Raw genomic sequence first — 25,235 nt, 5'->3', positions numbered from 1 at the left:
AATTTCTTAGAAATTACTAAGTAATTTCTAGAAAAGTTTAATAATTTCTAGGAAAGTTTAGTAATTTTCTAGGAATTTGCTAAGAAATTACTAAACTGCTGCTCGCTGCTGCAGCATTTCACTGCCCATGAAAACCCACCTTAAGAAGCAAAAGAAAACAGAACGGTAGAGGTTCACGTAAAGTTGTGTCGCGGAATGTTTTTTCGATCCTTTAATTAATTTGTATATTGCGTGATCGATCTACATCAAATGACGCGATGGCTGACGAATACCCAGATCCAGACGAAGCATTTGACTTTATCCATCAGGCAGATTATGAAGCTTTGAAAGAATTGGATGGTAAACAGTATGACTATTGCATGTCTCTCAGCCATGATTGAAACAAGGACACAAATTTACATAAATCGATACTTGAAATCTCATTTCAGTATTTTTTTTATATTCTATTATTTCCATTGTATTATTTGTATCATGTTGAACAAGTAATAATTGTCTATATTCACCTGAAGGTGAATTGCTTGAGACAGAATCATTGTCACAGCCTGGTCCTAGTAACAGTGGAGTATCTTGGACAGCTAATGGAAATAAACAAGCAGGTGTTGAAATTCCTGTGCCTGTTAATTTCAACAAAGTCAACAATGCAGCTAACAATAATAAGAAACGCTGTTATGAAGAATTACATGGTGATAGTATACCTAGCAGTAGTAAGAAACACAGTTACAAAGAATTATATGGTGATAGTATACCTAGCAATAGTAAGAAACGCAGTTATGAAGAATTGGTTGGGGATAATATACCTAGCAGTAGTAAGAAACGCAGTTACGAAGAATTGTTTGGTGACATCTCTGATTTCTTAGACACAGATGTCTCAGGTGTGATAATTGATAACTGATCAATAATATGACTTAACTATTTTGTGAACGTTATCAGAAAATCTTCCTTTTAGTTGATGTTAACATCGCGGAAGAACCGAGAGAAAAGAAGCTTCGATGGGATCAACCTAAAGATGTCATTAAGAAAATATTGAATGCAAGACAGTTGTTGCATGAACATAATGGAGATACATCCATGAAGATAAGTTACGATAAGTAAGTAAATTAGTTAGCAAATTAATTTTACAATATGATTTGCATAGTATAATATTTAATCTGTTGTACTTAATATTTCTGTGCCTAATACAGTAAGAAAAATTCCATTTCTTTACGAGTTCCATCATGGAATTTTATGGCCGTCACAAGATCGTATGATTCTCAACGCTTGTACATCAGAGTCAGAAATACACAAAACAATATCAAGCAGTCCACTCAGCCAGTTGCCAATCTGTGTTCTATACCTTATACACAATTGAAAACTCAGGCTAAAGAAATCGTATGTCTATTCAATTTTTTATATTACATTTTCATGCTACAATACTAATGTGTCATATTATAGATGGCAAAAAAACGGGAATTATCGAGACAGCCGCCATCTGATTTATGTGATACAAAAAATATAATTAATGATGAATTGTGGGTCGATAAATATCGACCTCGATCATATTTAGAGTTACTGTCGGACGAAACCGTTAACAGACAGTTTTTACATTGGCTGAAACTTTGGGATAAAATAGTATTTAATCAAAATATTACAAAGCCAAAAAGAAACCAGCCGCCTATGTTTGGAAAGAGAAATGTTGATAACGAAAACGATATTGAAGAAGTGGATAGCAAAGGATATCCAATAAAGAGGATAGCCTTACTCAGTGGCCCTCCTGGATTAGGAAAAACAACTCTAGCCCATATAGCAGCCAAACATGCCGGTTATAATGTTGTGGAAATCAATGCGAGTGATGAAAGGACTCCAGATACGTTTAGGTGCAATGCACAAAACTCATTTGATATTAGCGACACATTTGGAAGTTACATTATATTTTCGTTTAGACAGATTCTACTTGCATCAACAGAAATGAAAGCTGTAATGGGCGCTGATCCCCGTCCGAATTGTTTAATTTTTGACGAGATTGATGGTGCACCGGCTGCATCTATCGAGCTTCTATTAAAATTTATTCAAGGCAAACTAGTGCCGAAAAATAAAAAGGGAAAAGGACAATCAGAAAAAACGTCTGATGGCTGTACACGTCCCGTAATATGCATTTGTAATGAACCATATACTCCATCATTAAGGTATTTTAACTAAAAGAAATTAAAGAAATTAATATAATGAGTTGAAAGAATAAATGTAATATTTTAAATTTTATATTTATAGAGCGTTAAGAGCCGCCGCTTTAATAATTCCGGTACCGGAAGTAAGTCCTTTAAGATTAGCAGAACGTTTAATGGATTTGGCAAGAAAGGAAAAGTTAAATGTAGACTTTGGAGATCTTGTGAAGATAGCAGAAAGATCCGGCTGTGACGTTCGAGCTTGCATAGGGGTGTTACAATATATGGGTAGCGCCAACTTGAAAGATAATTTATCTTTAGGTCTGAAAGACACGCGTAAGAATTTGTTTGATTCGTGGAAAAGTATACTAACAATTCCTATGAACAAAGGGGGAGTTCTTACTATTCCTGAAAGAATCCAGAATATTTTAAGAACTGTACAAAATGGTAATTATATAAAATTAATTGTTTATGCACTTTGATGCAATAATTTACAATTTTTTGTATTAAAAATTTTAATATAGGCGTTTTTTTGCGTATTTAATTGTTCATTAGGTGAGATGGAAAAATTGGCACAAGGAATATTTCATAATTATCCTGAAATCTGTGACCGAAAACTTGATAATGTACCTATGTCTCTGGAATGGTTTCAATTTTATGATTTAATAACGTCGCTCGTTACATACAAGCAGATTTGGTCACTTATGCCATACACGAATTATGGATTTATCGCGTGGCACTTGCATCTTGCACGAACGCAGAAAGTGAAATTGTCATATCCCACTGTTATCAACGAAGCAAGTATTATATATTAAGAGAAAAATCCAATTATTTGATCAGAAAAAAATACGCGGTTTTTTTTTAAATTATATGGATCTAAATTATCTAGATATTATGCGGAATGATTATTAATTATACGTCAATATCTCAAGGAAAGAACTCCAAAATAAAGGAAATACATATGTACATGAATCGTTCAGACTTTATCAGAGGTTCTAGATTCATCCCTTAAAATATTCATGTATAATTAAAAATCACTATGTATGTGTGTATATATGTATATACATATAAAAAAAATTTTGTCCGCCGATTATTTAGCGAGATATCGCAATTTAAAGTAACCCCTGTTTTATGATTTCAGCACGATACCGCCAGCATTTGCGTAACCTGATATGCATCACAGGGAGGTTGCTCGGTCGGATTTTGCACATCATGTATGTATGTGTATGTGTATGGAGTTTACATGTGCAAAATCCGACCGAGCAACCTCCCTGTGATGCATATCAGGTTACGCAAATGCTGGCGGTATCGTGCTGAAATCATAAAACAGGAGTTACTTTAAATTGCGATATCTCGCTAAATAATCGGCGTAGGACGAAGTTGTTTTTTTTATTATTATTATTTGAAAGGACAAAGTCCGTACTTTAAGATGGTGTGAATGATTATTGTTCACCAATTTTTTTGTTAATCGGTAGAAGATTGCAAATTTCAAGATTTTGGATATCTCAAATACGTCTTTATTCAAAGCTGACCACGCTTTTGAGTATTAACCTGAGTGAAAATTGAACAAAAGCACCTTATAGTAGAGAGCCATGTAAAACCTTTTTTAAAACTTTTTTTACGTTAATTATTTGCTGAGTAATTACAGTTTAAAAATCGGCAAAAATTTACTGACAAAAAGTGATCCCCTAATTTTTTTTTAAAAGATCTGTATGTGTATATATATATATATAATTTTATACAAATATTGCAATTAGTTTTGTATTTTGTGCAATTAATCTCTTGTATGCTAATACTCTGACAAGTTTTTTATATTAATTTTATTACATTATCCTTGTCATTCTTTTAGGTAATTCAAAAATCATCAAAGAACATGGGTATTTTAACAGCAATACGAAGAGTATGCGGACGTGACGTTTTCACTCTAACTACGGATATCGCTAGTTTTTTGCCGGATATTCTAGCGCCGAGATTACGCACAGTTCCCTCCCACTTGTATTCACCAAAAGAGAAGGCTGATCTCGCCAGAATAGTGAACGTGATGCTTGAATTCGGTTTATCATTCGTGCAAGAGAAAAGCCTTCAAGGAGGATATATCTACAATTTAGACCCGTACGTTGTAATAACGATAGCTAGTAAATAAGGCATGTTTGACGCAGGTTTCTATTTAGAATGGCACATAAATAGCACATTTTTTTAAGTAATATTTTGGAAATTGGGGTTTTTCCTGATTGCAATGCGCATCGAAGTCTGGCATACGCAGTACAGCAGATAATCGCACAAGAGTTGGAGGTCGAGCGTTTGAAACGTTCAAGTATCTTAACGGGACTTGATGGAGTTAACTCGGAAAACGTGGCAAATCCAGAAAAGTTAGAAATTATAAAAAGTGCTCAGAATATATCTTCTAATCCTCCGAATAATACGAAACAATCTGGAAAAAACGTGACATCATTAAAGGAAATAGTAAGTCATACGCATTCTCTTTTTATAGTCAGTCTCACTACACTTAACAATTTCAGGTGTATAAAGACTTTTTCGGAAATGTCATTACGAATGAAAGTGTTCAGAAGCAGAATAAAATGGTGAATCGTGTATCCTCAAAATCGCAGAAAAAATATTCTCTGATGCAGAACATTTTAACGAAACATGGAATTTGGTACAAATATAAAGAAGGTTGCAACAACGCCGTCCGCCGAAGTATATTCATGGAGAAACTTTTATAAATAGATTAATTCAATTATAAACTGCGGTGTATGACTGTATTCTTGTGTCTTTATTGCTTCCAGAAATATATATTTTGTATATTTTGCATATTTTTTTTACTTTTGTCTTTCGTGTATAGATCTATTTGTAGCTAGAATGTACATTTTACGAAAAAAGAAGTTTATTTTTCAACTTTATTTTTCAACGCGAATGATTGGTAAATCACGACATAACAAGCACAGTCAGTTAATTGTTTAATAGAACATATTTATTTGGACAATTTAACGGAATCTAATGGATTTTGTCTCTTACATTTTTAATTCTATAATACCTATATGTTTTTTTTTGTGTATTGTATAATTATGTAGCTTAAGATTAATTCAGATTTATTATTGAGCGGGTAGTCGCTCAAAATATATCTGAAAAATGAGCAATTTTGGGGATTTTGTCTATAAACAAAAAATCTAGAAATTTGTAATTTTGCATATGTATTAATTTCTATTTTATTATTGTTTCTACCGCAATTTATAAAAATAACCATTATTATTTTATAAAAATTAACCCAATATTTATTAGGGGCATCCAGGAGCGCAACCGCGCTCATAAGTAGCAATTCAATATGATTGGTTCTTAAGGTGAATTTTCATTTGCAGTAAAATGCTGTAGCAGCGAGCAGCAGTTTAGTAATTTCCTAAAAATTATTTAGTAAGGAAATTTTAAGAAATTACTAAACTGCTGCTCGCTGCTACAGCATTTTACTACAAATGAAAATTCACCATTACCTTTGGATCCAATGGTCGCGTTCAGCAGACCAAGTCGCTCAGTAGCAGTCGAACGTGATTGGCTCTTACTTTTAGAACCAACCAATCAACGCAGTGTGTTAATAAGACGAACTCAACAGTTGTGTCTGCTGAACGCGCCCAATTACACTTTATTGCTACTTAGCCGCTCAATTAGTAGTTGTGCTCCTGGATGCACCTATTGAAATGTAAGGTGTAATATTCTGAAATGTTTGTCCTCTATAATTGCTATATCAAAAACTAATGAACTGATTAATTTCAAATTGTACACATATATGTTCTATACATGTCTCTTTACAGCCTCTACAAAAATTACAAATTTAAAGATATTGTCAGTATTTTTATTTCTTATAACAATTTAAAGTAAAAAATTTGGTAAAAAGTTAAATTTCTTCTTTAGGGCCACTTAATTCGACCAAGCTCTGATTAACTTAAGGGGATCCTATAGCGGCAGTGCACTTTATGCACTAAGTGCACACTTTAACTCGTATTTTATTTATTATAAATGTTTAAGAGCAAAAATGCAAAATCGGGCTGTTTCGGGAACTACATATGAGCTTACTGATTAAAAATATCCTAAATGGAATAAGATTCATTCGATATTTTGGCTAAATTCTTCTAATTCGTAATTTAATTACGTAATTTAATTCGTAATTTAATTACCTTTGAGGTTAGAAAGAGACAGAGTGAGAGTTAACTACTAGTTAAGCTAACTGGCCACTGTTGAACTGGGCCTTAAGGGTTTTTTTTTTTTTTTTTTTTTTTTACGTGAGGAAATTTTCTACTACCGGCCAACCTGACCGATAGCCCCTGAAGGGGAAGACCCCCTTGCCCTCCGGGGAGAGGACAGGGGGAGTGTGGGATTCCACACGTGCCCAGGAAAGTGCGACACGTGTAGCCTACCCACTAAAACCTCACGGGTATCCTTATCTGCGCCGATTTGAAGGACGCCCGGGAACATTGATTATCGCATCCGGGCCGTCCTCCGGCGCCGAGCCTGACTGGCTCCCTTCTATAGGCGGTGACGCCTTTGGCTTAGTGAGCCATCTGATCTAATCTATTGTGGCGGGGTGGGGACACCGTCCGCCCCGCCACTCCTCTCTTTGTTTGGAGAGGATGTCAGACTTCCCGGATTCCCCGCCGGAGAAGTCGGACCTCTCTTCCTCCGGACCCCACCCTCGTCGGGGGGGGGGGGGGAATCCGGAGGTTCCAGACTACTCGTGTTATACTTGAGTATAACTAGATGGGTCGTTTTTTGATCCATCTCTATCTTGAGAAGAACACTGACTGATTAGTGGGAGTTATATTCCCCTCTGCGTATTCTTTCTGCCTCCTCTTTGGAGCGCATGACTTGACTACAAAAAGCCATGAAAGCCCTCCATTTGTCTTCATTGACGACGATCGCCGCCACGATCGCCGCCAGGGATAAGTCGTTCCCTAACGCCTCTTTTAGGACACGGCGCTGCACCTCCCACGCTGGACAGAATTCCAGCGTGTGCTGCGCCGTGTCCCTTTCCTCGTCGCAATGGTGGCACTTTGTGGTGGCCTCTTTCCCTATTCGACACAGATACTCACCGAAACACCCATGTCCGGCGAGTATCTGCGTCATATGGTAAGTCAACCCGCATCGCCGTCTGCCCAGCCACTCTTCCAGGCAGGGCCGGATGGCGTCGACGGTCCTTTTCCCCGCTAAGGTAGGGTCGCACAGGTACTCCTGCCATTCCCTGCGCAGGGCCGTCGCCTCCTGGAGCCTTATCAGCATGCGTGCCCTGTCCGGCACTGGTCCCCCGGATCGCGCTGCCTTAATTCGCCGATGTACTTCGGCTCTGGCATTTGCCGCGAGATGTAGTGGGGGGAAGTCCGGACAGGACTGTTGCCGCCGCATGCGACACCGTGCGATACGCCCGTGACACCCTTAGGGCGATCGGACGCTGCATTTGTCGCAGCGTCTGCTGCAGTTTCCGCGAGCCCTCCGTCACTGGCGCCCAAACAGGGGCGCCGTAGAGTGCCACGGCGTGCACGGTGTTTGCGTAAAGTCGGCGAGCATGTCCGCTCGCCCCTCCCAGGTTGGGCATAAGTCTGGCGAGCTTGTCAGCTACGCCCTTTACCCTGGGAGCCAGGCGAGCGAAATGCTCGCCGAAGCCCCAGGTGCCATCCAGCCAGAGGCCCAGTATCTTGATCTGGGCCCCTACGGGGACGCGGGTTCCCTCGACTCTTATGTAGACCCCAGGCGGTCTCTCCATCGCACGACGGTCGTAAAAATAGGCCGCCTGCGTCTTTTGGGGAGCCACTCTGAGGCCCACCTTCCTCATCACGGCCACCACTGCCGCCACTGCGACGTTGGCCTTGTTTTTGGCCTCCTCCCAGTCATCGCCCTCAACCCCCAGGATAGTATCATCCGCGAAGGCATTCAGCCAACAGCCTGAGGGGAGGACGATACGCAATACTGCGTCGAAGCCCAGGTTCCACAACAAGGGGCCCAATACTGACCCCTGTGGAACCCCGCGAACGACCGGCCTCACCCTTATATTTGCTTCCCGATCGGTATAAACCAATCTCCTGTCCCGTAGATAGTCGAATATTACGGCTATTAGGTAAGGGGGGATCCCATGGTGAATAAGTGCCCCCCTTATTATCGACCAGGGCAGGGTGTTAAACGCGTTCGCGACGTCAAAAGAGACGCCTAATAACACCCTGCCCGCCTCCGCCGCGGCCCTCGAGAGGGTCATGATGCGTTCGACAGCGTCTACTGTCGAGCGACCCCCTCGAAAGCCGTACTGGTCCGGCGAAAGATCCGGACCAGTCCGGGACAGGTGTTGGACGATCCTGTCGGCAATAACCCTCTCAAATAACTTGCCGACTTCGTCCAACAAGCAGATTGGCCATACCCTGAGGGTGAGTTGGTGGGCTTCCCCGCTTTTGGGAGGAGGACCAACTTGGCCACTTTCCATTCCCGGGGGAACCGGCCCTCTTTGAGACACTTCGTATACAGTCTCCTAAGCTGTTCGGCCAGTTCCCCCGTAGCCAAGGACCATGCTTTGCCTGGTATCCCGTCCGGCCCTGGAGCTTTACCTGTTTTTAGGCGCTTTGCCGCCTTTACCATCTCGTCCATGGTTACCTCGAGCTCCTCGTCCCACTCCACAGGCGGTGGAGCCTTAAGGGTCGGCAGGAGACCCAGGCAAACTTAAGTGCACTCAGGTGCACTTTATGCACTAAGTGCACGTTAAACTGCACTTTAACTCCGTATTTTATTTATTATAAATTTTTAAGAGCAAAAATGCAAAATCGAGCTCTGTAGCGGACTGCATCATTATATAAAGAGTATATTAAAAAAAATTGCACGAATTTATGTAACTTATTTTATGAGAAATCTTGTTATTACGAATTACGGATTCGTAATAACAAGATTTCTCATAAAATAAGTTACATAGATTCGTGAATTTTTTTTTTATATACTATTTATATAATAATGCAGTCCGCTACAGAGCCCGATTTTGCATTTTTGCTCTTAAAAATTTATAATAAATAAAATACGGACTCGCAGCCACTCGCAGCTAACCCAACCCGACAGAGGTCTCCACCGTGTCTTCTGCCGACCCTTAAAGGTTATTCTACATAGAAGTCGTAGTCGTGAGTTGTAAGAAATTGACCAATCACATTCGAAGTTGAAAAGAATATTCAATCTGTGATTGGTCAATTTCTTACAACTCACGACTACGACTTCTATGTAGAATAAGGGTAAGGGGATCCTGCAGTGACAGGCGAACTTCCTCGATGTCGATAATGTCAACCTTTCTAATTTTGCTTTCCCTATATCTATCTTCGTCTAACGAAATGACATCTGTCTTTGTTCGATTGCTCGCCATCTGACGCAAGATCCGGCAACTACTGTTGCTGCTCTTCTTGTCAGGGTGCCGTTACATGCGGCGTAACTTGCGTAAAGCGTAACCTGCGTATCCTAGTGATTTAAGAGAAGTTACGTCCATGATGCATCAAGGTTACGTCATTTTCTAGCCTGGGTTTACATGGAGCGTATTTCGCGCAATGCGTAACTAATACAACCAATTGGAGATCAGAGTTACTGTTGTATCCTTCAACAGAAATACAAAACTGATTTGCGATTGGTTCTCGCAACTTACGCATTGCGCGAAATACGCTCCATGTAAACCCAGGCTAGAAAATGACGTAATTTCTCTCTCTGCATCTGCACTTGAAATTGGTTATGCCAGACTCGGAGGTTATGTGTGTTCTTTCATCTCAACCTCCACCAGATGACATGAAGAAAATTGCCATATGATGTAAGATTTACATATAAAATATGTTATTATTCAAATAATTTATACAATTATATTTTATGTATATAAGAGAATGTGCTCTAAATTTGTGAAAATAAGAACTCTACATGTAAGATATTTTCGTTGTAATATATACTTTCAGCCTGATATGCTAAAATGGGATAATCACCGTCACAGAGCGAACCAGCGTGAATCACGTTGAACAAATTTATTGTTAATGTGGACTTAATGGTGAATGATTTATAATAACGATAATAACGTATCGAAATATGTGTATCGCAGCAATAACATTGCTGTCTAATTTTCAGGACCATTACAAACTGCTGACTACGATTTAGATATACCCCGACAAACCCCAGTATTCTGCGTGTCTTGTATCAGGGTAGATGTTGTTCACAAGTACTCTGTCTTTTCGAATGTAGTTTATTGATTATGCACTTCGATACAAATTCAACTTAAAAGTCACGGTAGTTCGCGAATCAGTCTATAATATGTACTGCCGAAGCAAGTACTCGCTTTATTTACGTTCTACGCGTAAGACCGGGATAACGCCTCAGAACTGTTGTCCTGGATCCCGGTCCGGCGACAACGCCTGGAGGCGGTTGCCCTGAGTCGCCTGACGGACACACGACAACGTCTTAATGAACTCTCGCTCTTGGTCGCGTTTTCTCGGACACACGATTTGCTCGAACTCGATTACCGCGTGTACACTCGACTGTGGCTACGGGCAGAATGCCTGATTTTTCCATCGCGATTTCCCCCCTTATCCCGGTTCCGTCGAAACGATTCCTCATTGGTCCCTTCGATTGGCGAGACACCGATGAGGCGATCACGGTGGCGGCGGTGTCCTGTGATTATCGGCGCCGCGGTTCCCTTTGACTAGCGTCGCTAGACGGAAAGAGTGGCGACGATCGTTGTTAGATTCGCAGATATTTACCTATCTGTCGCATGTGTGTGTACGTGTGCGCGTGTATACGGTTGTGTGTCCGAGGGGTCCGTCTCTTTAGTGCGGCACATGTATGTGTGCATAATTTTTTATATGTTTATGCGCATGTCGTGCACGACTTCTCGGATGATACGTAACACTGCGTGAGTGGGAAAGTATAGTGAGGATACCGTGTGATCTCCAGATTGAACAGTTGATTTAATGTACAAGATGGAATTGAATCAAATAGATCCTGACCTGATATTAATCGTTATATGGAAACGATGGCTAAATTGGAAGAAGATGAAACAAACGCGTCAACAGCGGAAAGTTGGGAAACGTCGTATACTAAAACTGTTTGTAATATGGAAACTGATGGTGTTGCAAGAGGAAAACGCTCGTCACAGAATATGGTTGCGCCCGATATTCAGAGAAAGACAAAGGTTATTCCAGGGTGCCAGTGAAAATTTGGTCAGAGAAATGGAATTTCAAGACCACGAAATGTTCTACAATTATACTAGAATGTCCAGAGAGATGTTTGATGAGTTAATGGTCATTGTTGGGCCATTCATTGAAAAACAATGTGTCGTTCGAGATCCAATACCAGCCCGTACCCGGCTTTTAGTATGCCTGTGTTATTTAGCGTCTGGGGACACTATGGCTTCAATTGCTTATGCTTTTCGAATTGGAATAAGCACTGTCTCAAAAATTATTTCTGAGACATGCGAAGTATTATGGAATACTCTCCACGAATCAGTTTTCCCTGAAATAAATGAAGAGAATTGGTTGAAAATCGCGAATGATTTTGAGACGAAGTGGAATTTTCCGCACTGTATTGGTGCGATAGATGGGAAGCACGTAGTAATACAGGTGAGTCGATGTTAAGATAATGTATCTTATATTTACTTTAAGAGATAAAAATGGTAATTTTCTATTTCAGTCACCTCCTCGCAGCGGCTCAACGTTCTACAATTACAAGGGAAATCACAGCATCAGTTTACTAGCGGTTTGTGATGCCAACTACTGTTTCACACTAGTTGACATTGGTGCGGAAGGCAGACAGAGCGATGGCGGTATCTTCGCGCATTCAAACTTTGGCCAACGATTCGAAAGAAACCAAATGAATTTGCCAGAACCGAGACCGATTGAAGCTTCTGGGCCCGCATTACCGTTTGTGTTAGTAGCGGATGAGGCATTCGCTTTGACTCGTTACATGATGCGACCGTATCCACGAAGTGGACATCTGAACCGTCAAAGAAAGATATTTAATTACCGTCTCAGTCGAGCACGAAGAATGATCGAAAGCGCTTTCGGCATTTTGGTAGCAAAATGGCGAATTTATCGTCGATCGATAATTGCATCTGTTTCTACTGCAGTCAAAATTGTTCAAGCGACTATATGCTTGCATAATTTTATTATCCAAAAAGAAAACAAATTGCCACTCTCTGAAAGGCATTATATAGGCATGCTCAACGAAGAGAGAGCCGTGATAAACGGTGCATTACAGGAAGTGAACGACGCAGGCAGAACTAACGCCCACGCCCGAATTGCCTCTAGAAGTCGAGACGATTTCGCTGCATATTTCGAAAACAGCGGGGCAGTACCCTGGCAGTGGGAAAAAGGTCTACTCGACGATTTCTAATTGAAAAATCGAGAATTTGATCAAGTCTCTATCGGAATTTGCAATTTGCGATCCAAGAATTTTCCGACAAGGACTGCGAAACATACTCTGAATTTAAAAGACGCTATATTAGGTCCTCCGAAGAACTCAAAGCACTTCCCACGAATGTCAGAGACTTTTCCTATTATCGGACGCTCTCTAACGTTAATGCATCCTTCCCACCTGGTATTTGGCTGTAAACTTAACGTATTTTCGCTGTTGACTTAAAACCTATCGAACTTTCCTCGTTACGTCAGATATATTTCATCGGCGGCTAAATGACGTCGTAGAGTAAAATCGGCATGAGAATGAGACTCTGCACTTAGAGCGTGAAAACCTTTTACGCGTAATCGCCGATATATTCGTAAAAATAATAAAACAAATTTTGATAGGTATTAGATATAAGTCACTAATTGTAACTGTTATTTATATTATATCTAATATTAAAGCGCTAATTAGTTTCATACTCGTGGCACATAGTAATATCGTTATAAGAAACAATAAAGCATTTTAATGACCAAAGCGTAGAATCAGATTTTTTGTTAATTATTCACATTATTCCATTTAATTAAAAGTACACAAAATAATGATTAAATCGAGTAAAATCATCCTTAAAATATCCCTCTTAATTAATGGTATTCATTAATATATCATTGTATATTTGGTAACTTTTTGGACGAAAATATGAATAATTACTTCCCACACAGCACATTATATCATTCGTATATACTGAATTAATACTCAATATACTATAGATGTACAAGATATACTGATAATATCTCTATAATATATTTTGCAGTATATTATTTTACTGATATTTTAAGAATATTCGAAATTTATCAGTAATATTCGGTCTATTTATCGAATATTTTCAGGATATGCTAAATTTATCAGAATAGTATATTATTTTACTGATATTTTAACAATATTCGAAATTTATCACGCGGGCGGCAGCGCGAGCTCGCGCGGCAGGAGAGTTCGGCTCGCGCCCGTTACGCGGCGCATCGCCAGTATTCTTTCGCGTAATTAAGATTCAACATCGACTCCTATATCTAGGGCAGCTCGGCAGGGTTTCTCCAGCGTTCTCAAGTTTGCCAGTCAGGACGTGCTCACCAGCAGGGCCTCTGACATAACCCTTTTTGTTTACGAAGTGTGCTCCTCATCCGGGGCCTTCGTTTATACCTGCTTTGCAGGGCATTAAACTTTCTTCGGTAAGAGTCGACAGAGAGCAAAATTCAAAAATTTGTTTGCATTAACGCAACAAAATTATTTGTTTGGTTTGTTAACAAGCAAAATATTTTCTAGTAGATACTGGTAATGTGATCAAAATATTTTTTTAATATACTCACAATATACCAAGAAATATTCTCAGTATATACTGAGTAAGCTTTTAGGGCAGACATTAGAACATCCTCAGTACGTTCTCAAAATATCATAGACGTATTTCGAATATCAACAGGATATACACAATCTACGTTTGTGATATACTGAGAACATTCTCAGGATCTACCTGTGCTGTGTGGGTTGTTGATAATCCTCACCATTATTTCCATTATCCTATAATAATCTGATATCATAATTATATTAATAAAAATTATTTGCCCTTCCTGAATTATACTAGATTTATGATTAATAATAATTATTTCAAATTGAAGATCAAAACATTTCACAGCCATCTAATCTATTGCATATTGTCAGGTAACAATTTCTTTATGTTTCACTATCTTTTTCCACATATTTTTACGCTGATTTAAACAGTCTTTTGATGATAGTATTTTGAATATCGTGACAATCCGAACGCGCGAGCATATTTTTTCAATCGAAAGTATCGTGTACAATTTTAAGCTACTATTGCATCATATACGAATCAATTCAAAATATAAAGGAGCATAAGAGCGTAAAATGTCTGATACGTAAAAATTTTAGACAACCTGATGGTAAATTAGTTTGGCGAGGATTTTATTCGGCAGATATGCCGGCGACCAAGAATTTCCGCACCGGACGCGGAATGGTAAAACCGAACCGTGAGCAAATAGTAATATGGGCGGTTTTACGCTAGGAGAAACGGACAGTGCGGCGACTGTTGGTGTGCATCGAGAAAATCCAGAAAAATCGCTTTCTCTTTTGTACAAGTGCGGTCCAACGTGGATAAAAATACGATGAACGTGCAATTTTGCCTTCATACTCGCCTTTGTGGTAACCACTTCATACCTTTTCCATCCACCATCGCTACTCTGATTCCTAAAAAGTTTCTACAATGAAAATAAAAATTCGCTCAGTGTACGGAGAACTTAAGACACACGACTTACTGCAAATGCCCCCCAAGTTATATATGTATATTATTCTATTACTATCTACTATACTACATTGTTACTTTCTTTTTTCTCCTTTTTTATTGTAACAGAGCACAAATCGACGTTTTACGAAATTGAGACGAAACGTTAGGGATACGTCCAGTGTCTGATACCTTCAATTATACCTCAACGATTTTTCAAAATTGTATGAGTCATTAGCACCACATAGATGACAATTTCCAATCGTAAATGACAAATTGCTAGTTCCTACGTTTTTCACGCTGTTAACGCTTTCTCTGCACATTGAAGCTTTTACTTCCACAGCGAGAACAATTGCTAATTAATAGACATTCATGCTGCTCAGGTGATATGCTAGCATTTACTATGCAGGATTTTACTATTTCCCAAAGAGAGATGTTATCGTTAATATACACGTTGACTTCCGTAAGTATTGCTCAGAAGCCAAGCTTCTTAACTTTCTCAAGTTGTAAAACATGCTGATATAATTCCAATTTGATATTAACAAGGGGAAGCTTGTGAAATGCGACTTGGGCGATTGTTTTCGTTTCTTCCGAATGAGTGCAAAACTGTGCAACTACATAAAATAAGACAGCGTACTTTTTAAGAATATCTGAAGAAAAAATTATACAGCCATTAAGAATATACAATGCCATTGTTAAACTTTTTATTTTATATGTTCGCGTAAACCAGTACAAAATTTTGAACTAAAACTTATATACTTATATAACTATAATTATTATAATATATTTGTCATCCACCTGTTGAAACGATTATTTTTTTGTAACGTATTGCGTTTTCGCGGATGACTTACAAGTAAGAGCGAGTGCGCCGTGTGTATACGTAATGTATGTATGAATGCCTCTGTATGTAAAACTAATTTGTAATAAATGAAAGGAAACGTTTCTAATTAATATTGCAATTAACGCATCAATGATTCTTTTTTATTCTCACAAGAATCTTCCGTCTCTGCAAGCAACGTTAGAAATCGTATTTCCAGGCGAGCTCTGTCACGATATGGCAACCTTCGCATACCTTCTCCCAATCGAATTAAAAATCCATCTAGCGGATCAGTAGTTTGCGCTGGCTCATCTGTTGAGTCATCCTCTTTCAACGCTTTTATCAACGCTGCTTGCAAATCTTCGCCCTTTTGCTCTAAAACATAATATAGACGTACGAATAAACCGGGCTAACTAATATAGCTGAGTTATATGTTCGCGTAAAGACACGCAATACAAACATTTCTACATTCAACAAGAATGTAGAATTTATATAAAGTAAAAAATTTTAATTGACAACAACCGTACGCTAATATTCATTCGTAGGTATTAAACTGATATTTTTGGATTATTAACGATGTTTCCTATTAGTAACACAAATTGACACAAGTATCATTCTGTCTTTGTTCAATATCCAAAGAGCAATAAAGACAGAATAATATTTGTATCGCTAATTGAAAAGCACCCTAAATCGCGATAACTTACTTTTCTTCGCAGCGGTTTGCCGGGGGGGTTTATCTAAATCGTAGTCAGCAGTTTGCAATGGTCCTGAAAATAAGACAGCAATGTTATTGCTGTGATACACATATTTCGATACGTTATTATCGTTATTATAAAGCTATTATCGTCAAAAAAACGAGAGGAAAAACATATAAACAAACTACTAACTTTTCGAATTTGTGGCCGGTATTGGTGAAGTTTTACTGAGGGCTGGCGGTATTTCTGGAGAGACGCTGTCTTCTGTTGAGATTCGCGGAGAAACGAGATATTTTGACACCGAGATTGGTGTTTTTGGAGAAACACGAATGGGAGTCTGCATTGCAGTCCTCGTATTGCATAGATGTTGCATATACTTGACTTTCAGTAACGTCTGGCATTGAACTGACAGTCCTGAAATAAATAAATATATATTTATATATACTTACATACAGCATCCTATATGAGTATGTCGAACATGAAACAAGCTGTATTCTCAATATACTTGACAAATTGAGAAAGTGGTATAATTTTGCATATTGAAGAGAAAGAACTTACTGCCGTGTTTCAAGAAAGTCATTCAAGAATGTCATGAGGTCATAAAATCTAAATTTAGATTTCTTTAGTCCACCAGTTTTAGCTGCCGATCCACTGGGAATGTAGGCTTTTGCCTTTTTGCGAGCTTTTGCATAATTATCTCGCAGATACTTCCAGCGAGCTTTAGCTTCCTCTGGACCAAGAGCACCTAACAAACATATACATGTAATGTATAATTGATTTATAACGTATAAAATATCTATATGTGTATTCACAAAAGATAAGACATAGAGATATAGAGATAGAAATAAATTTAGATATAGTACCTCCTAAAAGATTGGATACTTCTAACCATAACGCATTTTTACGCAAATTTGTTCTTTGAGAAGCAGGTATAGTATAGGAATGCAGTTATCACAGCTTTCATATAATAAATTATAATAAATAATTATAATAAATTCTATACAAAACTATTTATTAACTTACCTTTAATTGATCCTTATTCATTCTTCTCTCTTGTGCGTAACAATCCTGCACCAGCCTGCACCAGTCTGCACTATCTATCGCTAGTTCCGTTACTTCCGCTAGAAATTGGATTTGGCGTAATGACAATAGCGTAAAGAGCGTAAAATAACTAGACGAAAGTTGATACTCAAATGAGATGATGTGATTGGTCGGCACAAGTTACGCCGCAGTTACGCTTACGCAAGTTACGCCGCATGTATCTGATTGGTTACGCGATACGCGTTACGCGGAAAATATCAGTCCATGTGACCGCACCCTATGAGCTTGAGTAACTCATTGAAGATTGTTGATGACATTCTGAGATAGTTGAAGTATTTTTCGGGATCTGTCAATCTCATCTCTACAAGTAAATTGTTGCTGTCACCTTGTGCAAGTCTTCTTTCTTCGGTAAAAATAGGTCGTACCCATATTCTTCGATTCTTTTTGTCTTCCAATTTCTTGTAACGCAAGTACAAATAATACATTGAAGTCACTTTTTTCATTGTTATTTCTGCATGTCTCATCGGTTCATCTCTTGCTTGTATGAGAAACTTCATAATAATCATTAACATGATATTTGGATCCATGATATACTTTTAAAATAATTAATAAAATACACGAAGTACAAAATAACTTTTTCTTCCGAGATTTGTAATCGATAGAATATATATATATATATATATTTGGAGTCTTTCGCACGTGCCACAACTAGCCTGCACTAGGAGTCACGGCTATAGAGCACTTATGCATTAGCGCTTGTTCTACCGAATAGTTTATAACAATTAAATCACTTTTCCAATTTCACGGAGAAATATCCACAATATTCTAAGCGGGATAGAATATATTATAAAAATACATAACCTATCTGAGGTATCTGCGTGCAACAGTACAGAGAAAAAGAACGAACATTTGACGCGTCCGTTCCGCGAGTTTGTTTCTCCTTATATTACATAGAGCACAATTTGCGCGGAAAAGCGGAACAGTATAGTGACAAATAGACATTTGTATTCATTTCTTAAAATTGTGTTTACTTAATTCATTGCAATTTTTATTAATATGCTTATCTTTTCAGCTTATCTATTGAATACAAGCATTTTAATCAATAAATACCGTTAAAAATTAATATTTTATAATTCTCCGTTCCGCTTTTCCGCTCAAAATGTGCTCCATGTAATATAAGGCATTCAAAACAGACGGAACGGATCGACGGAAATCTAGTAAATTTTGTCTTCCGCGCTTCCGCGTTTCGCGTTTCCGCGCAGTCCATGTGACCGCACCCTATGAGTTCTAGTTCGTGTTTGGCATGGCAATTTTTCGATTACTGTTTATCAGGATAGATATAAAACAAGTAGATTGCATGATTTTGTGACGATAGCAACATTTGGACGTTCGTCTATTAATTTTTCTGGCCAGTTGGGAAGCAACGGAATAATGGTACATCCGTCATTTATAACCTCTCATTCTCATGTTTGCTTTATTCGTTGTTGTATTGCATTCAATAGTCTCACATATTTGTATTATTTACATATTTTTAATTAATAATTTCTTTTTTTATTGAAACTGCATTATCTTTTTTTTCAAGTTTGTAATAAGAATAAAATGTTATTTTACATTTAAGGAGGAGAAAAGAGAAATACCATCAATGCTAAGGAAGTTCTTAGCCGTTGACGCTTATTTAACTAATGCATTTGTTAAGTGGGCAGAGCAAGTTTCACTTTTGAGACGACTTAAAGCACATAACAAAACCTTAGACGTAAGATTATTAATTTTGTTCGTTAAATAAAAAATAATATATGTATATATACGTATTCTTTTCTACTTACTATTATTTTTTTTATACTTATTATACGGGCACCACTTTTAATTGAAGTTTAGCTCCAATGGCCTTGACTTTAACACATATGTTGTTGAGATTGAGGTCATGGTTCTAGTTTCATTTCGTACACAATTCATTATATTAAAATGGTTCTATATGGGTTTCCAACTTGCACTTGAAGCGAAGTTTAACACGCCTGGTGCTTGCAATGCAAGATAATCTATCATTGTACGGCTTGCATGAAAAGTTAAAAACCCATGTGAAACCATTTTATATTAAGAATAATCGCTGTACTTTCAAGTAGAAGAAAATTAGAAGTGGCGCCCATATAATGAGTAAGTATCTTTCTTTTAGATATCGTGTCATAGCATAGCGTGGCTGGTAACTAATCTCATGTTAATCTGGGTTTTTAACAACTCAAATTTATATCAGATGCAAGTTAATCTTTTAATAGGTATATCCAAAATAAAGCTAATGACACGTTGTCGTTCTTAAAAATTATGTTAAAGGATGAAAATTATTTCAGGTCTGACGCTCGATATTATTCTAGTTGTTACACTAAAAGCAATAACGAGAAGGAGACGACCTACGATCAATGGCAGTTTGGCTCCCGAAAAAGACTCATTTCCATCCGGCCATTCGACTCGCGCAGCATTTATCACATATTTTTTCCTTAATTTATGGCCTATACCCTTAATATGTGTACCATTCTTGTTAGCATGGTCCTTTTCAGTATGCATGTCCAAACTACTAGTAAGAAAACATCATATAATTGACATTTTGGCAGGAATAATTTTTGGTATATTCCAAGGTTTGCTAATAGGATACATATATCTGAAACAAGAGACTTGCGCGAGTTTAGTTTGGTGGATTACGGACGAAAAAATATCCGGAGCCGAGTATGATGTTTGAATATATCGTTTATTTCCTATGCAAGAAAATAATCCACTTTGTTTCTCTTTTTTATCGAGGCTATCTCGATTGTTGAGTTTTTATGGTTATATGCGTGCGCAACTAATTAATTAGTATTTTACCAAAATATTTTTACATGATACACAAGTATATGTGTGTATGTACGTATACTCCGACATATATAGTATGGACTGCGCTCAGATGCCTCAGATATAGAAAAATATGACCGGTGACTCACACCAGTGGAAGAAAAGAGATAGCGACTGGTAGAGGCCAAGCTGTCTCTTTCTATCCAGTAGCGTACACGGAAAACCCAATTAGCAATGAAAGATGATGCATCGATTACTGGGTAAATGTTAATGGTTATGCACCGTAAGATAGCGTGGTGATCACTGTCGTCTTTTATGCGCATGCATTATACTTTTCGATACCTCAAGCGCATCTTCATTTCTGAAATGGGTAATTATTCAGTTTACACCCCTCACCTCCGATTTTGATGAACTTAGGCTTAATCGACGGGTTTTTGTACAGTCGTTCACGGAAAGGTTGCAACACTTTTTTTTTGATGATTTTTGGAACGCGCAGTAATTTTGAGATCGCGATTCACCATCTCTGTATACACGTAGTGAACGGTTATGATAGCTGTCAAAGTGAACTATACAAGGTGGAGGTTCACGAAATGTATCTTGTGCGCCGCGGAAAATCTTAAGATATCAACTGGATACTGTAATATCGGGGTTAGTATAAAAGAATAAGCTAAATAGACAATTTTATTTTATAAATTAATTTTTATTTTCAAGACATGTGTAACATTAAAAATTAATGTAATATAAACATATTAATATAATTATTTATAATAATTATATTAATTATTATAATAATTATATTAACAATATATTAATTATTTATAATAATTATATTAATATATTGTGTTATATGTTATATTAATTTTAATTACATAATTAATTACATAATTAATAACATTAAAATTAATTAATAACATATTAATTTTAATACATATTATTAATACATAATTAATATAACAGTAAAATTAACCGGTGTCTGGATTAATGTTCGGCAAGCAGAGGACATCAGTCGATCGAAGAAGCTGCCGTGGAAGACGTGGATGCTGAGACCGCGAAGTCACATCACCGCTTCAAAGCCAATCCTTCTCGTCAAATAACGATGAAGTAATCTTTCTAAAAAATTACAATTATAAAAATTAATTACTTGCAAATTCAGTTTTAGTACAAAATCATCATTTTATTATAATTATATTAAGTTGAGAAGATAGATTTACTTACATAAAATTGCCAGATCGCTGATTACTATTGATTGTTCGGTAAGAACAGATCAATCGCAATCTGTTGTCCGCTGCAATCCAGAACGAATCTCTTGTAGAAATTCGTTGTGGGATTAAGATGTGCACGTCTTTGTTCACTCTAGTACTGGGATCTTCTCTCGGCTGCAGGGCCCCTGGATCGATATTAGGCAGGGATGTTTCGAAAACGGCGATACGTCCTCGGGTGGTGGAGAGGAGTTTGTGAGTAGCTTGAAGACCGGCACCAAGGGCGTTGTTATCATCAAGAGTGCCACACAACTTGATAGGCAGCTAGGCGAGAAGGTTGCGGAATCGGCAGGCCCAAAGATATTTCGGATAATTTTTACCTTGTGCCGTGTTCATTCAAGATTTATTCCTTCATTCGTTTATTCATTCCATTCATTAACGAGAGTTCACGTTACAATCATTCAATGTCAAACATATCATTTATTTATTCATACATCACCTTGGTGAAAAAATTTCTCAGAAAATCTCTCATATTTTCTCAGAAATTTTGCAAGAATTGGGACTTATGAAAAATTCTGAAGAGGTATATGATATTTCTCAGATACTTTCAGAATTAATTAGATGAAGATTTATAGAATATTTCAATATCCGTATATGTGAAAATTTCTGATAAATTGCACAGATTTTCTCATATTTATTCAGATTTCTACAAGGATATATTTGCGAAAAATATTTTATTCTTATTTTGTCTGAGTTTTTCAATTCGTATAAAAAATCTGAAAATTTCTCTGAGTATTCAAAAAAAAAATCTGAAAATTTTTATAGAAATTCTGATTAATAATGTGAAAAATTTTGATATTTTTTCACCAGGACATCCATGGAAGATCACATAGTATTAATACCGTGTGACATGATTCTCTATTACTGCATTTAATTTTTGGGGCATAGATGCAACTAAATTTCAGAATAACTCAGGCCTTGCGCGGAAACCTTCCCATACGTTGAGAACTGTTGCGCCAATGCCTCGCGTCTACGTGGAAATTGAGGATTCCATATTTTCTGAGTAGCTTGTTCCTCTCGTTTTCCATAATGTTACAGGCTCAGATTCATCCGTCGAAAATACCTTCTCATTCGAGAAAATGGTATTTGTCCATTCATATTCCCATGCCAAATGCTGCAAGGTAAAAGCCATCCGTTGTTCTTTGTGGCGTTCGGTTAATTGTTTATATTGAGCCGGTTTATATCGATTGTATCTCTGTTCCCGCCATCTGCGTCGCACGGTTAGCGCGCAACAATTCAAACCAACTTCCGCTACCGTTTGCTGCGCCGCTGAGCGGAATCCGGTCTTCTGAACTAAATTTAAAAGTTGTTGATCTTCCTCGACGGTAGTGCATCGTGGACGCCTTGTTATTGGCCGAGAATTTATATGGCCGTCTATTTTAAATTGTCGCACTAATTTGTATACCGTACTTCTTTGCAATGTAGAGGAAAGTCCCCTATTATGAGATAGGCTCCTAATATGCGATAGCGCAAACCGTGCGGCGCAGAGAGCGGGAACAGAGATATAATCGATATAAACTGGCTCCATATAAACAATTAATTGAACGCCACAAAGAACAACGGATGGCTTTTGCCTTGCAGCATTTGGCATGGGAGCATGAATGGACAAATACCATTTTCTCGAAAGAGAAGGTATTTTCGTCGGATGAATCTGAGCGTGTAACATTATGAAAAACGAGAGGAACAAGCTACTCAGAAAATATGGAATCCCCAATTTCCACGTAGACGCGAGGCATTAGCGCAACATGTTCTCAACGTATGGGAAGGTTTTCGCGCAAGGCCTGAATTATTTTAAAATTTATCTATGCCCCAAAGATTAAATGCAGTAATAGAGAATCATGGAAGTGTCACACGGTATTAATACTTTCCATGGATGCCTTGGTGAAAAAATATCAAAATTTTTCACATTATTAATCAAAATTTCTATAAACATTTTTGATTTTTTTAGAATACTTAGAAATTTTCAGATTTTTTATACAAATTGAAAAACTCAGACAAAATAAGAATAAAATATTTTTCGCTAATATATCCTTGTAGAAACTTGAATAAATATGAGAAAATCTGTGCAATTTATCAGAAATTTTCATATATACGGATATTGAAATATTCTAAAAATCTTCAATTATTTCTGAAAGTATCTGAGAAATATCATATACTTCTTCAGAATTTTTATAAGTTCCAATTCTTGCAAAATTTCTGAGAAAATATGAGAAGTTTTTTCACCAAGATGATGTATGAATAAATGAATAATATGTTTGACATTGAATGATTTTAACGTGAACAACTCTCGTTAATAAATGAACGAATGAAGGAATGAAAATCTTGAATGAACACGGCACAAGGCAAAAGTCATCTGAAATATCTATGGGCCTGCCGATTCCGCGACCTTCTCGCCTAGCTGCCCATCAAGTTCTGTGGCACTCTTAATAATAACAACGCCCTTGGTGCCGGTCGTCAAGCTGTTCACAAACTCCTCTCTACCACCCGAGGGCGTATCGCCGTTTTCCAAACATGCCTGCCTAATATCGGTCCAGGGGCCCTGCAGCCGAGAGAAGATCCCAGTACTAGAGTGAACAAAGACATGCACATCTTAATCCCACAACGAATTTCTACAAGAGATTCGCTCTGGATTGCAGCGGACAACAGATTGCGATTGATCTGTTCTTACTGAACAGTCAATAGTAATCAGCGATCTGGCAATTTTATGTAAGTAAATCTATCTCCTCAACTTAATATAATTATAATAAAATAATGATTTTGTACTAAAACAGAATTTGCAAGTAATTAATTTTTATAATTGTAATTTTTTAGAAAGATTACTTCATCGTTATTTGACGAGAAGGATTGGCTTTGAAGCATTGATGTGGTTTCGCAGTCTCAGCATCCACGTCTTCCACGGCAGCTTCTTCAATCGACTGATGTCCTCTGCTTGCCGAACATTAATCCAGACACCGGTTAATTTTACTGTTATATTAATTATGTATTAATATTATGTATTAAAATTAATATGTTATTAATTATTGTAATTTTAATGTTATTAATTATGTAATTAATTATGTAATTAAAATTAACATAACATATAACACAATATATTAATATAATTATTATAAATAATTAATATAATTAATATAATTAATATAATTATTATAATAATTAATATAATTATTATAATAATTAATATAATTATTATAAATAATTATATTAATATGTTTATATTACATTAATTTTTAATGTTACACATGTCTTGAAAATAAAAATTAATTTATAAAATAAAATGGTCTATTTAGCTTATTCTTTTATACTAACCCCGATATTACAGTATCCAGTTGATATCTTAAGATTTTCCGCGGCGCACAAGATACATTTCGTGAACCTCCACCTTGTATAGCTCACTTTGACAGCTATCATAACCGTTCACTACGTGTATACAGAGATGGTGGATCGCGATCTCAAAATTTCTGCGCGTTCCAAAAATCATCAAAAAAAAGTGTTGCAACCTTTCCTTGAACGACTGTACGAAACGAAAGAATCTGGCAGAAAAAAGTGTCGCTCTGCCTCGCGACGCGAGATATTAAACGTTAAAGTTGACAGGAATCAGGTTATGATTCCCGTCATACCGACGAGATATCGCAACACTGAACATGCCCTGCGGCCACATACGCATGCTCAGTGGCCGCACGCGCATGCTCAGTGGCCGCATGCGCATGCAAAACTGCGCCAATTTTAAATATGATGACTGGTCAATCATGCGGAATAATCAAGCGTCTTAATTCAAGCAGTTAGGTATCACGCTGGGAGTTTGTTTAGTTT

The 25,235-nt window shown here is 37.4% G+C and overlaps 5 protein-coding genes across 10 annotated transcripts; 3 read left to right on the top strand and 2 right to left on the bottom strand.

Annotated features, from left to right (window-relative positions):
- The first annotated feature begins 90 nt into the window (after window positions 1-90).
- Cutlet (chromosome transmission fidelity protein 18 homolog) lies at window positions 91-4,949 on the top strand. 3 transcript variants are annotated; one of them, XM_071718474.1, is made up of 11 exons: window positions 91-339; window positions 510-872; window positions 947-1,088; window positions 1,182-1,368; window positions 1,432-1,853; window positions 1,920-2,162; window positions 2,245-2,585; window positions 2,694-2,935; window positions 3,988-4,250; window positions 4,340-4,601; window positions 4,658-4,949. In XM_071718474.1, exons 1-11 carry the CDS (start codon window positions 258-260, stop codon window positions 4,859-4,861), a joined length of 2,751 nt encoding a protein of 916 aa, XP_071574575.1. In that variant the 5' UTR covers window positions 91-257; the 3' UTR covers window positions 4,862-4,949. The 3 variants fall into 3 exon arrangements, with proteins under 3 accessions (XP_071574575.1, XP_071574574.1, XP_071574573.1); XM_071718473.1 differs by having other exon boundaries at window positions 1,432-2,162; window positions 4,388-4,601; XM_071718472.1 differs by having other exon boundaries at window positions 1,432-2,162.
- Window positions 4,950-6,932: 1,983 nt separating this feature from the next.
- Window positions 6,933-7,403, bottom strand: LOC139779954 (uncharacterized). Its single transcript, XM_071718484.1, has one exon. It carries the CDS (start codon window positions 7,401-7,403, stop codon window positions 6,933-6,935), a length of 471 nt encoding a protein of 156 aa, XP_071574585.1.
- Window positions 7,404-9,794: 2,391 nt separating this feature from the next.
- On the top strand, window positions 9,795-15,755 carry LOC139779957 (uncharacterized). Of its 3 annotated transcripts, XM_071718488.1 has the most exons (4): window positions 9,797-9,939; window positions 10,079-10,167; window positions 10,245-11,731; window positions 11,802-15,755. In XM_071718488.1, exons 3-4 carry the CDS (start codon window positions 11,084-11,086, stop codon window positions 12,501-12,503), a joined length of 1,350 nt encoding a protein of 449 aa, XP_071574589.1. In that variant the 5' UTR covers window positions 9,797-9,939; window positions 10,079-10,167; window positions 10,245-11,083; the 3' UTR covers window positions 12,504-15,755. The 3 variants fall into 3 exon arrangements, with proteins under 3 accessions (XP_071574591.1, XP_071574589.1, XP_071574590.1); XM_071718490.1 differs by having other exon boundaries at window positions 9,795-10,167; XM_071718489.1 differs by having other exon boundaries at window positions 10,079-11,731.
- On the bottom strand, window positions 15,479-20,702 carry LOC139779959 (uncharacterized). The gene is made up of 6 exons (XM_071718493.1): window positions 20,563-20,702; window positions 17,332-17,429; window positions 16,867-17,053; window positions 16,501-16,722; window positions 16,318-16,380; window positions 15,479-15,988 (listed from the first exon to the last, which is right to left on the bottom strand). Exons 3-6 carry the CDS (start codon window positions 16,886-16,888, stop codon window positions 15,756-15,758), a joined length of 540 nt encoding a protein of 179 aa, XP_071574594.1. The 5' UTR covers window positions 16,889-17,053; window positions 17,332-17,429; window positions 20,563-20,702; the 3' UTR covers window positions 15,479-15,755.
- Window positions 18,615-24,442, top strand: LOC139779958 (polyisoprenoid diphosphate/phosphate phosphohydrolase PLPP6-like). 2 transcript variants are annotated; one of them, XM_071718492.1, is made up of 6 exons: window positions 18,615-18,783; window positions 18,968-19,102; window positions 19,520-19,619; window positions 19,692-20,814; window positions 21,163-24,131; window positions 24,237-24,442. In XM_071718492.1, the coding sequence occupies exons 1-4, from the start codon at window positions 18,781-18,783 to the stop codon at window positions 20,075-20,077; spliced, it is 624 nt and encodes a 207-aa protein (XP_071574593.1). In that variant the 5' UTR covers window positions 18,615-18,780; the 3' UTR covers window positions 20,078-20,814; window positions 21,163-24,131; window positions 24,237-24,442. The 2 variants fall into 2 exon arrangements, with proteins under 2 accessions (XP_071574593.1, XP_071574592.1); XM_071718491.1 differs by having other exon boundaries at window positions 21,124-24,131.
- Window positions 24,443-25,235: the final 793 nt, after the last annotated feature.

This window comes from Temnothorax nylanderi, unplaced genomic scaffold (assembly GCF_030848795.1).
Source record: "Temnothorax nylanderi isolate EJ_2023f unplaced genomic scaffold, tnyl_v1.0 TNYL_tig0251_pilon, whole genome shotgun sequence".
Classification (NCBI taxonomy): domain Eukaryota; kingdom Metazoa; phylum Arthropoda; class Insecta; order Hymenoptera; family Formicidae; genus Temnothorax; species Temnothorax nylanderi.
The sequence above is the reverse complement of the archived record's forward strand: the minus strand, read 5'-3'. Positions and strand labels throughout refer to the sequence as shown.